Source organism: Leucoraja erinacea, chromosome 31 (assembly GCF_028641065.1).
Source record: "Leucoraja erinacea ecotype New England chromosome 31, Leri_hhj_1, whole genome shotgun sequence".
Classification (NCBI taxonomy): Eukaryota; Metazoa; Chordata; class Chondrichthyes; order Rajiformes; family Rajidae; genus Leucoraja; species Leucoraja erinaceus.
Window position 1 is genome coordinate 20,041,119 of NC_073407.1, and position 11,601 is coordinate 20,052,719.

Here is an 11,601-nt window from a genome sequence, read left to right on the forward strand (position 1 = left end):
TGTCACTGGCCAGAAGAAACCCTGGCTGAATTTCTCCCAGTTACACTTGATGAAGCCAATATAATTGGTGGAATCTGGTTCATCTTAATTCAGAAGGGCGGCACCATGGTGCAGCAGGTAGAACAGCTGCCTCGCAGCGCCAAAGACCCAGGTTCATTCCTGACCTTGGATGCTGTCAGTGTGGAATTTGCATTCTCCCTGTGACCGCGTGCGTTTCCTCCGGGTGCTCTGGTTTTCACCCTCATTCCAAAGATGTGCTGGTTTGTTGGTTGTAAATTGCTCCCAGTGTGCAGGGAGTGGACGAGAAGCGGGATAATATAGAACTAGTGTGCTGGGGTAAGGGTTGGTCATCATGGACTCAGTGGGCTGAAGGCCCTGTTTCCATGCTGCACGACAAAAAAAAAAAGTAAACTGGCTGGTTTTCCGACATAAATGCATTATTCATGTGATTTAATTAATCTGGTGTAAGTTGTGATTATTAAACTTTTTTCTTTAAAATATTGCTGAAGAAATAATTGCTACATTTCCTTGGTTATGAAGAATCAGAAGTTTCATGCAGAATACCATGCAGTCTTTGGATCTTTATGGCTGTGCTCGCTCCACATGGGGCTGTCTGCTAGAAACCCTCCACTTTGTCTCAGCTTTTTAAGCATTTCTTTAATTCTGTCGTAAATGCCGTGGTCAACCCTTTGAAATGTCTTCCAGCCTCTGAAATATTGAGCACTTGTCAAATGTTTCTATGATGTTGTGTAACTCTGCCGTTGCTTTAAATGGTGTTAACTAATGTTTATTACATGATGATGAATTTGCAATTTAATGTTGATTAATGAATTTTGTTGTTCTCTCCTTGTAAAATCCTGGAATTTCTGCTTCTTCTCCTGCTGCCTGATGTTTGGATGCTGTCTACAGGACATACCTACTGGATGGGTTAATATTGCTTTTTGTTTTGTACTTTGCTGTGATATTGTCTGCCTCTTGCCTGTTGCTTTCTTTTGACTTGTGGTGGGAGAAGGTGATGAGAATGTTAACAAACTGACAATCAAGGCCAAAACCTATTGATGTAAATCATTTTATTCAATCAGTAGAAAAAAAGTCAGATCTGAAAATGGAGATTTGCACCTGGGTCTTTCCCACCATTTACAGTTCTTGTTAATAATAGAATTGAAGGAAGGGGCGTTTTCTCGTTGAGACAATGATTTCCACCCATAATTTAAAAAAAAATGAAGCAGTTTTTCAACGATATTGATCCAAAATTAATATTCTGTGGATTCCGGAAATTTTATATTTAAAAAAACTAAAAAATACGACAGCAAGTCTGAAAGAGAAACTAAGTTAATTTTTCAGGTTAATCTTTCAGTAGCATTGTTATTTATCAGAATTATTGACTCTTTTATTGTGTTTTGCGTATATGCGAGTCAATTACTGTCAGTCTTGGGCATTAATTGACAGACCTAATGAAATATCAGTAGCGTCCCAGTTTGTAAAGTTCTGTTAAAAGTGTAAAGATTGGAATCTGATGCCTACTGAAGATAGTGTGTTTGAGATTGAGGATTAGCTAACATTGCCTGGACATTGGGAGTCATGCTGACCCTTTTGAAACTGCACATGTCATGTTTAGAGTGAAATCCCAGAATTTGCTGTTCAATGGGTGATTTACATTTTGAGTGAGGGGTCAACATGGCTTTTTTAAAGGTGCAGCAGATTTAAACATTGTTTCTGTAGAGAGAAGCAGGAAATTGTGTAGATCAGTGAATAATTCATTTCAACCTTTTGGCATAAGTAAAAAAATACGAATACTGCAGATTCTTAGTAATTTCATAATTTTGAGAGGGAACGTGAAATGTTTTCATTTTTAAATTTTAATGTAATGAAAAGACTGAACTATCTATTAAAGTGGAGGGGAGGGGGGCTTCCTAAAAGCTCAGGTCAAAAGATGAGTTTTGTGGAGACTTTTAAAGATAGAAAAGATTAGTAGGAGAGATGCAAATGTGAGGGGGTTTTACATTTTCAGACTGGAGTGTGTTGGTTGCATCAGTTGGATACATCAAATACAGAAGCAGTTTGTTAGCAAGGATTTTTAAATCACTGAATTGTGAGCAGAGCCAGAATGATGAATGAAAGTTGCCCCTACATAAGACAGGTTTGGGTAACTGCAAAAATGCTGTTTTTAGTAAACACGATAGTTAAAGCAGTTGAACTATGTAGCCCTACTATCCTTGTTTGAGATTACAATTCTAAATCTGAAACCCTCTGACTTTTCACATGAGCATGGAGGAAATTGTATTTCAACATGACTTTCCGTTCTGAACTCATTTTTATATTTGTGTTCTTTCTTTTCCAATCTTGTCGTCTTTTTCCTATTAGCATAGCGTACCGTCGTGTCATTCATGTCTATCAGTATGAAGTTGGGGATGATCTGGCTGGAAGGTTTTCTTTCTTCCTCATTTTTGTGTTGTTTGTAACGCACTTGCTTACTTGCCAACTGAATGGCTTTTTCCTCCGGTACTAATGTCACTGCTATAAGCTCACAGCTTTTGTTCATTTTCCAAAGGACAGGGCTTTTTGGGTAAATATTTGTGTGGCTTTATGATGCTGCTGCTGGCATCCTGATTGGGTCTGACATTGCGTGGAGTAACTGTGATAGTGGATCCCAGTTGCCTTTTGCCTGAGGCATAAATGACCGTGGGATCTGTGTCATGGAGATTTAATGTGGACATCTTTTTGTTTGTAAAACCTCTTGTCTGAAACTGACATCCTGGACGCCCGCAAATAGTCAGCACAATCTTGTTGACACATTATTTTGGGTGCAATGTATTCAGAAACCCTTTTTAATGTTCATTTAGTGGCAGTTATGTCACCATTGCTTCCAAATTCTAGTTATTCTTGAAGGTGGTGTTTTTTTTTTGATAAACGTGCAGATCTAAACTGCAGTCAGGAGCGTGAAGCCTGTCTGATTAGTTTTCAGATCGTACCACCCATGAAGTGGTACCTTGCATGCAGCCGTTCCAAGCTACTTCCTGCTACCATATCTGAGGTTACATAGTGCAGCCCAATTGAACTTGGAATCTTGCTGTTTATAGATTTTAAGTTGTTCAAATAATAATTTGGGGGAATGCTTGCAAACCCAAGCCCAGATGGCATGTGTGTAGCCATCTTGTCTTGCACATGGCCCATGAGACTTAATTTGATTCAAGGTTTTTTTCATCCTAGATTGTTTATACATTGGTTAAGACCTGAGGGCCAATTTTGAAACAGATAATTAAAACATTAAGGTGGCTCCTCTATTTACGCAATCAAGTTAATTCTCTGAGTTCCCAAATTGTTTTATCCAGTTGCTCTGAATGCACGACTATGAGTGTCTGCATCTCCACTCGCAGATAATCCTCATTGGATAACTTATCGCAGCGACTCTAGCTCACTTTCAGCTTGACCGTTTCAAGGGTTGTGATCTTATACTTTGATAACTGGGTGATTCCTTTGCTTGCATAGGACATAAGAGATGGAACTTGTGGATCTTGACTGCATAATGAAAGAATCAAAGTTTTGAAGGATGGCTCCCATTGTGGGTGGATGTCACGGTAGTGACATTATGCTTTTGGATTCATTGATGGTTCTTAAATAACATTTTTTTTTTTACTACCATTGTCCTTAGTTTTGTTGGGACTGATTGCACCCTGTTTTGTACAGCTCATTTAAGAGGGAATATTAATTTAAATAAATTTATTCACCTAGAATGGAGATTCTCTTGTGATATCATCAATGTACATATACAGTGCCTTCCATAATGTTTGGGACAAAGACCCACCATTTATTTATTTGCCTCTGTACTCCACAATTTGTGATTTGTAATAGAAAAAAAATCACATGTGGTTAAAGTGCACATTTATTATATAGGCCATTTTTATACATTTTGGTTTCACCATGTAGAAATTACAGCAGTGTTTATGAAAGTAATCATGTGTAGTATTTTGCTGCATATCCTTTACATGCAATGACTTTGAAGTCTGCGATTCATGGACATCACCAGTTGCTGAATGTCTTCTCTGGTGATGCTCTGCCAGGCCTATATTGCAGCCATCTTTAGCTTATGCTTGTTTTGGGGGCAAGTCCCCTTCAGTTTTCTCTTCAGCATACAAAAGGCATGCTCAATTGGGTTCACATTGGGTGATTGACTTGGCCACTCAAGAATTGCCATCACACTGATATGTTAATCTTCGTCTCATTTGTCCACAAGACCTTTTTCCAGAACTGTGGTTGTTCTTTTAAGAACTTCTTGGCAAACTGTAACCTGGCCATCCTATTTTTGTGGCTAACTAGTGATTTGCATCTTGCAGTGTAGCCTCTGTATTTCTGTTCATGAAGTCTTCTTCAGACAGTGGTCATTGACAAATCCACACCCGACTCCTGAAGAGTGTTTCTGATCTGTCGGACAGGTGTTTGGGGATTTTTCTTTATTATAGAGAGAATTCTTCTGTCATCAGCTGTGGAGGTCTTCCTTGGCCTGCCAGTCCCTTTACGATTAGTAAGCTCACCAGTGCTCCCTTTCTTCTTAATGATGTCCCAAACAGTTGACTTTGGTAAGCCTAAGGTTTGGCTGATGTCTCTAACAGTTTTATTCTTGTTTCTCAGTCTCATAATGGCCTCTTTGACTTTCACTGGCACAACTTTGGTCCTCATGTTGATAAACAGCAATAAAGGTTTCCATAGGTGATGGAAAGACGGAAGGAAAGCCTAGGTGCTGAGAGCTCTCTTATACCTGTATTGATGAAGCAAACACACCTGAGCAATTACAAACACCTGTGAAACCATATGAAACCATATGTCCCAAACATTATGGTGCCCTGATTTCTACATGGTGAAACCAAAAAGTAATAAAATCTGACAATGTGCACTTTAAACACATGTGATTTTTTTTCTATCACAAATCGAAAATTGTGGACTACAGAGGCAAATAAATAAATGATGGGTCTTTGTCCCAAACATTATGGAGGGCACTGTAGCTAAAGCAGCATGTACACTTGAAACCAAACTGCTACATGGAATCAGATTTTTTTAAACAACATACACAAGGGTTTTGCTTTAGCCAAACTTAATTTTCCGTTGGTTTATATGGGCTTTACTTCCAGGAAGGAACATTTCATCTGGAACTTAATTAAATTTGTTAAATAAACAAATGGTGAAGCTGGTTTAGAGTCGCAGCCGTAAAAGTCTATTTGCCTACTTCAAAATTAATTCACATATCTAGATACTACACTTACTGACATACAATTTTTTAATGATTATTTGCACTTTATTTTCTGCCGCACGTTCTGTGATTTGGAACAATAATCTTCTCGGCTTCTACCTTTGTTCTGCATGGTCCAGTTATTAGGAATTTATGACCAAGGCCTTGTGACACTTGCCCTTTTATTACTGATTGCCTGAGATAACTGGGAACTACAAAATGTAGAAGGGCTTCTATCCTAACACTTCCTTTAAAAAAGCTTGTCTGTAATATTCTTTATAACTGGATCATTCCAATAATATTGGTATATCTCAGTTGATTCTACCATTGATCATCAGGAATGAATATAACATTTACTTTATTAGTTTGGAGAAAGAACATTGAGTTGCAAACGTCACATTGGTGCAGATTGAAGAGTATGACTTCGAACAAAGTCCTTCTCTTTCTTTCTCCCACATCATTCCATCTATCTGTAGATTTGCCCTTTACCGCAACTATCTCTTCCTGGGTCTTAGGATTTAGCTCTACTCGAGCACCTTTGGTGGTGCAGCCACCTCAGCTCCAGGGACACAAGTTTGATCCTTATCTCCTATCTGCGTGGAGTTTGCACGTTTTCTGTGTCAATGTAATGGTTCTTGTTGGATGCTCTGGTTTCCACTCTCATCCCAGGACATGCTAGTAGTTTATAATAGGCTACTGTAAAATACCCCCTAGTTGTGGGTAAATGGCTTAAAAATCAAAAGGATTTTGATTTTCCCTGTAGCCGTCTGTCATGTTCTGGGTATGAGAGAATAAGTTGCACAGCTGCAGAGGAAAATAGGAAGCAGGGATGCATCTGATGAGAATGCTCTGCTGGTAGTTGGTGCTGACATGGTAAGCTGGATGGCCTTGCATGTTTTAATAAATATGTTAATGAATTTAGGTTCTCCAACTTTCATTTCTAAAAGCCTGAGTATTGTTGGAAAACTTGGCTTACCCCGACTGACATATAACCTTTGTGGAACAGGAGCAGATTTATATTAGAAACTAAATGGCAGCCAAGTCTTTGTAGTCAACTTTGCTACAGCACATGCTGCACATTAAAACAGAGAATGGCGAAAATCAGATTAATGAAGGGAACAGATCATTTACATGCAGAGAAGCAGAGCACTTCCTGTCAGATTACAGAATTGTGAATCAAGTTGAGTTTTCTAGCATTGCCTTTACAAATAAAAGCGTTTTCTAAAACTGTAGGTTTGCAGCCTTATGAGTGACAGTTGTGAATATTGAATATGACCACCTTTTCTTGATTTTTGGAAAGAAGCAATGCCGGAGTAACTCAGCGGGTCAGGCAGCATTCCTGGACAACATGGATAGGCGACTTTTTGAGTTGGGACCCTTCATCAGACCGATAGTCTGAAAAAGGATCCAGACCCAAAACATCCACCTATACATGTTCTCCAGGGATGCTGCCTGACCCGCTGAGTTACTTCAGCATTTTGTCTCATCCTGTGATAAGCCAGCATCTGTAGTTTCATTTCTACTTTCTTTGATAATTAGGTTAGTTCTTTTGAATAAATGTAATCTTTTTCAAAGTAGAAGAGGCCACTAACCTTGTTAAATGTACTTTTTAAATCATGAAAGTTCAATGAACTTGTGCCTTATATTAGAGAGTTTACAATGTTAATTTTCAAGAGAATTAGATTTAGCTCTTAGGACTAAGAGAATTGAGGGATATGGGGAAAAAGCTAGAACTGATTTTGGATGATCATATTGAATGGCAGTGCTGGCTCGAAGGGCCGAATGGCCTACTCCTGCACCTATTTTCTATGTTTCTAGAGCTTGTGTAGTTCTGTTTTAAAATAATTAATTTAAACTGAGAAACCAATCAGTGACCTGCCTTTTAGTTCTAGAATTGAAATTGCTATTTATCCGAGCATGACATTTCCTAGAATTTATTTTTAAAGGTGAATTATCTTAATAATGGCACACCTTCATTAGATCATTTTATAATTGTGTTCAACCTGCACATCAGGTCTTGCATGGTGGAGGAATCGGGAACACTGGAGTCACAGCTGGAGGCAACCAAGGTATGGCAAGTTTCATTCTCTAAATATTGAATTATATAGATGAGGGAGGGATACTGAGTACTCAGAACTGAAAGGAAATGTTTTGAAAGATTTATGAATCAGTACTACAAGGAGAAAGATTTTTGGATTTGGAAATTACTATTTGTCTTAGTAATGAGGACAAATTGGGAAATATTTTGTTTGCATGGAATCATTATAACATGGGATGTTTTTCAAGTTATTAAATGAATTGAATAACAATTTTGAGAGTTAAGGTGAGTTGAAATTACGTCAAACTGCTGTCTCTTTTGTCCTTGTTTCAGCAGTTTTTCAAAAAATCTCGAATCATTTGAGATCATTTCTTTACCTGTTACTATTCGTTTTACTTTTTACCCCAATCCCAAAAAGGAACCCATCGAATCTGTCCGATTTCACACTTAAAATCGGTTTGATTGTTATTTTCTATTAAAACGGTGCCTTTCAGAAATTATAAACTTGTGGTAAGCAATTTCTCATTTCCCATTGAGTTGTTTTGTCAACAATTGGTTACTCGTCAGAAGCTTTTCTCCTTCCTTGCACCCATTATAAAATAAATGGGTAAACTTGGTAGTGTAACCACTGCAAAAAGTTGTGAACAGTGCCCAGTCCATCATCATTGGCTCTGACCTACCCACCATCAAAGGGATTTATCCGAGTTGCTGCCTCAAAAAGGCAGCCGGCACAGTCAGAGACCCACACCATCCTGGCCACACACTCATTTCACCCCTGCCATCGAGAAGAAGGTACAGAAGCCTGAAAACTAACGTCCAGGTTCAGGAACAGCTTCTTCCCTACAGCCATCAGGCTATTAAACATTACAACCTCAAATAAGCTCTGAACTACAATATTTATTATTATTATTACACTGCTATTGTTTGTTTTTTGAGTATGTTGTGTGTGTATATATTTGCATGTGTATATAATATATCTAATATATATAGAAAATATACACACACACGTGGGTATGGATATATATATATATATATATATATATATATATATATATATATATGTGTGTACTTGTGAGGATGTGTGTATATATGCACACAACTTTTTTTCCGTCTCGTTTATCATATTGTTTACAGTGTACTATGTTTACATATTCTGTTGTGCTGCAACAAGTAAGAATGTCATTGTTCTATCTGGGACACATGACAATAAAACACTCTTGACTTCTGCATCCTTGGTGTTGTTTGCATTCGGAATGTCATGAATAATATGGTTGCACATTTACATTTGTGGTACCAATAAACTGTAGTGACTCTTCCTTGCCTATAATGTCTTCATTCACAGAGAAAGCATCAGGAGATTCGAGCAATGAGAAGTCAATTGAAAAAGATTGAGGACCTAGGAGCAGCAATGGAGGAAGCATTGATCTTAGATAATAAGTACACGGAGCACAGCACTGTGGGGTTGGCACAGCAATGGGACCAATTGGATCAACTGGGCATGAGAATGCAACATAACCTGGAACAACAAATACAGGCCAGGTAAGCAATTACAGTTTAAACTGTGAAGATCTTAAGTGGGTAGAGGAGGGCTGCAGGGAAGATTTTTTTTCCCCACTACTTTTAGGTTGAGGAAGCTGTGTTGTTCTTCCCATGGAGGAATAAAAGATTTGATAGATTGTGGTTTGGGAAAGGAGGCAAAGAAAAGCAGTTTCCATTACCTCGTTATACAAAGCCACATGTAGGGTTCTGAGCAGGGGATATGGGGTGGGGCTGAAGAATCTGACAGCATTTAACCTCTCTGAATAATACGACTGATTTTAAAGGGAAATGAACAAGAGAAGTAAACTTGAAAGGTGCAAAGCAGGTGAAATAGTTTGTTTCAGCGTTGACAAGTTTTGATATGAAACTTGGCTAAGAACATGGCATTCGAAACCAAGCAGTTGGCTCCCTTGAAGTGTATCTTGAAGTAGGAAAACAGAAAAACACATCACCATTCCTTGACCATTTTCAATTTGCACTCAGCTGGTGTGGAAGTTGTATATATTTCAGAAAATTTAGATTGATTTTTATATGTTATAGGAACACTACCGGTGTAACAGAGGAAGCTCTTAAAGAATTCAGCATGATGTTCAAGTAAGTGTGGGTTTTCTTTTGGCCAATTTTGTTTTGTGAATTGTCACCGTGCTGACATGTTAACATTTTAATTTTTCTCCCAGGCATTTTGACAAGGACAAATCTGGACGACTGAATCATCAGGAATTTAAATCATGCTTGCGCTCCCTGGGTTATGATTTGCCGATGGTAGAGGAAGGAGAACCAGACTCTGAGTTTGAAGCTATATTGAATGCCGTTGATCCCAACCGGTGAGACTAATACATTTTGGTTTCATCACAGAGGGGGTGAAATAAGAGGGGGAAGGAAATGTGTATATGTACTTCAGAAGGGAGTGGGGAGCTTGCAAAGTAAACCACTTAAAATTAGTTATTGTAGTATACTATGTGATAATACAGTGACAGTTTCTCTAACTGTATTTTCAATGCCAGTAAAACTAGATTTATTAAAAAAATATATTCATATTTTAATCCTTGCATTGATGATTACTTTGTGTTATTTGCAGAGATGGATACGTTTCACTACAGGAATACATGGCCTTTATGATCAGCAGAGAAACGGAGAACGTTAAGTCTAGTGAAGAAATTGAGAGTGCTTTCCGTGCCCTCAGCTCAGAAGGAAAACAATTTGTCACACGTGAAGAATTGTATCAGGTACTGCAACACATATACAAGATGTTTGTGATCAATAATAGAATCGTACAGCACAGAAATTTCTCCTCACATCCGCTAATACTTTACGTAATGGACCCATATCCCTTTGTACTTTTTAAATACCTGTCCAAATATCTTATACATTTTGTGATTTTATCTGCCTCCGTCACCTCTTATTGTAGCTTGTTCCAGAGAGCCACCAACATCTGAAAACCTACACCTCAGACACGCCATGCTCGCTAGGTTTAGACTCCTCAGTGCTGGGCAATGGACTGTCCTATCTATGCCTCTCATCATTTTATGAACGTCCATAAGGGCACCCATCTAATCTCGTATTACTACAGCTTTCCATTCCAGGCAATATTTTGGTAAATTACTTTTGCACTCTCTATTGCAAGCACATCTTTCCTGTAAATTGGCAATCAAAACTCTAATTGCAGTCTACAGCTGATTTGGACAATTGCAATATGACATCCCGTGCTCAATGCCTTGGCCTACGAAGCCAGGCTTGTCTCTCCTGCCCTTTTTGGAAAAAGTGGAGAACTCCAGTCTTCTGGTGCCTCTCAAATGGCAAATGAAGCAAAAATCTGTCAGAACCCCAACACTGTCCTCTATCTAAAACAAAACAATTAGACCATTAGAGCATGGAAGTTGTAATTCTAATAAGAACAAGTTGGTAGTGATTGATGGCACTAATGATTCTAATAATGTCACTTTGATTCTACTACTGAACTTTGCTGTACTCAACCAGATTATTTTAATATTGAATCCAGACTATTTGTAGGAGAAGCTCATTGTTCACTGAATCTAGTAAAAAATCTATGATAAACATATTACAATTTTGTCTAGATTGAGTCAATGATTCTTCTTTCTTTCTAGAACCTGTCCAGGGAGCAGGCCGATTATTGCCTCTCGCACATGAAGCCGTATACAGATAGCAAAGGCAGAGAGATTCCTTCGGCCTTCGACTATGTGGAATTCACACGATCGCTGTTTGTGAACTAAGCTTCCAAAATCTAGACTTACCTGCTACCAGTTATTCTGCATGACCCTGCCTAACTTCCATGCACTTATAAACTGTGCAGCAAGACTACAATTAATCGGTTTGCTTGTGCTTTGCCTGAAAACTTTTTTTTACTCTGTACTCTTTACTGTAGTGTGCTGAAAACATTAAACACTTACTGATTCAAACTGAGAAATGGTGATATTATTCAATGACTGGGGAAACACTTTGTATTGGAGTTCCTTCCTAAGTCAAGCCTTTTTTCAGATTTTCACAATAATACAATTGAATATACATTGCCACCCATCAACTTGCAGCTGCCCAGAGGTGAGATGGTGGTGGGTGGGGGAGAAATAATGTGGTGGTATGCTGCAAGAGGAAAATAGTAGCTAGCAAGAGCAAGGGAAATGAGTTAATGCACAAGACAATTTGTATAAAATATAATATTTTTAGGGGTTCATTTGCAATACGTTTTGACATACAGCATGGAAACTGGCCCGTTTGGCTCACCGAATAAGCCCTGATCTGCGACACACTAACACTATTCTACACACGCTAGGGACAATCCGCA

General features: G+C 38.4%; 1 protein-coding gene across 6 annotated transcripts in view; it reads left to right on the forward strand.

The window, feature by feature from the left end:
- Positions 1–11,218, forward strand: part of sptan1 (spectrin alpha, non-erythrocytic 1) — a 75,490-nt gene extending 64,272 nt beyond the window's left edge. For 4 of the 6 annotated variants that reach the window (XM_055660215.1, XM_055660214.1, XM_055660216.1 and 1 more), the window contains 8 exons: positions 910–927; positions 2,365–2,427; positions 7,239–7,293; positions 8,605–8,801; positions 9,342–9,395; positions 9,479–9,625; positions 9,880–10,027; positions 10,907–11,218. In XM_055660215.1, the coding sequence (XP_055516190.1) occupies positions 910–927; positions 2,365–2,427; positions 7,239–7,293; positions 8,605–8,801; positions 9,342–9,395; positions 9,479–9,625; positions 9,880–10,027; positions 10,907–11,032 (808 nt within the window). In that variant the 3' untranslated portion in view covers positions 11,033–11,218. The remainder of the gene's footprint in view (positions 1–909; positions 928–2,364; positions 2,428–7,238; positions 7,294–8,604; positions 8,802–9,341; positions 9,396–9,478; positions 9,626–9,879; positions 10,028–10,906) is intronic. The other 2 variants (XM_055660219.1, XM_055660220.1) reach the window with 1 other exon arrangement.
- The last annotated feature ends 383 nt before the right edge of the window (positions 11,219–11,601 follow it).